Below are 1,155 nucleotides of genomic sequence, written 5' to 3' on the forward strand. Positions count from 1 at the left end.
GCATGTTGCTAATAATGTTCTAATGCCAACATGTTAACGTTCTAATGCCGACATTCTAATATCAACGTTCTAATGCCAACATTAGCATGTTGCTAATAATGTTCTAATGCCAACATGTTAACGTTCTAATGCGAATATGCTAATGCCAATATGCTAATGTGCCAATGGTAACATGCCACTGCTAACATGCTAATGCTAACACCAGTGCTAACCTGTCGGCGATGGCCTTGGCCATGAAGTAATCCTCAGCGATGTACTGGGCGAAGGCCACCAGCCCCCCCGCCTGGTCCAGAACGTCCTTCCGCATCAGACACGACATTCCCGTCACGCATTTGATCCCCGTCACGTTGGCCGAGATGTAGGAGCGGGGGTGAGACGTCCCGAAGTACACCTGCGCACAGGAGGGCGGCGGTCAGTGCTGGGCCTCGCTGCTCGGCCCGACCTCTGACCCTGTGACCTCACCTGCTCCAGTGTGGCGGCGAAGCCTTGACGGTCGGCGACATACGGCAGCCCGTGGACCAGACCCACCTTCTCCGTCATCTGATTGGTTAGGTCGGTCAGAGTGTCAGGTTTCACTGTGGGACACAAGGGGGCGGAGTCACAAGCTGCTGGAGGCGGAGCCTGACCCACACCTGGACCCACCCGGGTCTGACCACCATGTCTCCAACAGAACATCAGAACGTTCTGCTCAGACTCCACACAGAGAGCCTCTCAGGTGGTTCTGGTTCTGGTTCTGACCTCGGATCCCGCTGTCACAGATCCACACCAGTCCGTACTTTGCTGCTTCGTATCCAGGCATCAGGTTGTTGATCTTGGGGTTGATCCCGACCTTCTTCCCACCTGAGGAAGAGGAAGAGCGAAGGACGATGAGGGCAGAGAAAGGAAACAGGAAGCAGAAAACAGGAACAGGAAGCAGGAAGTCCTTAGCTGTGTCAGTATTCAGGGTCTGCATTATTCACGAATAAAAGACGACAGGAAGAGAAAAGCTGTGAATTTGGACAGGTCACCCACTGCCCCCACCAGTGACGTGTGGTGAGGTTCAAAGCTGGTGAGGCACTTAGTCATAATCAGACAATATAGACCACCTGCATGTTATTGTTTTCATAAGGACATTTACGCATGCGGACATCGCTGGAGGGCAAAGAGTCAATTCTT

At 52.7% G+C, this 1,155-nt stretch overlaps 1 protein-coding gene across 2 annotated transcripts in view; it reads right to left on the reverse strand.

Annotated features, from left to right (window-relative positions):
- ugcg (UDP-glucose ceramide glucosyltransferase) overlaps positions 1 to 1,155 on the reverse strand; it is an 8,324-nt gene that overhangs the window by 2,948 nt on the left and 4,221 nt on the right. For both annotated transcript variants that reach the window (XR_001660482.1, XM_007542622.2), the window contains exons 4-6: positions 739 to 840; positions 463 to 575; positions 213 to 391 (exon numbers count right to left, since the gene is read on the reverse strand). Coding sequence is in view for 1 of the 2 variants with exons in the window: in XM_007542622.2 (XP_007542684.1) it covers positions 213 to 391; positions 463 to 575; positions 739 to 840 (394 nt within the window). In the remaining variant the exon portion in view is untranslated. The remainder of the gene's footprint in view (positions 1 to 212; positions 392 to 462; positions 576 to 738; positions 841 to 1,155) is intronic.

This window comes from Poecilia formosa, unplaced genomic scaffold, assembly GCF_000485575.1.
Source record: "Poecilia formosa unplaced genomic scaffold, Poecilia_formosa-5.1.2 Scaffold715, whole genome shotgun sequence".
NCBI classification, from domain to species: domain Eukaryota; kingdom Metazoa; phylum Chordata; class Actinopteri; order Cyprinodontiformes; family Poeciliidae; genus Poecilia; species Poecilia formosa.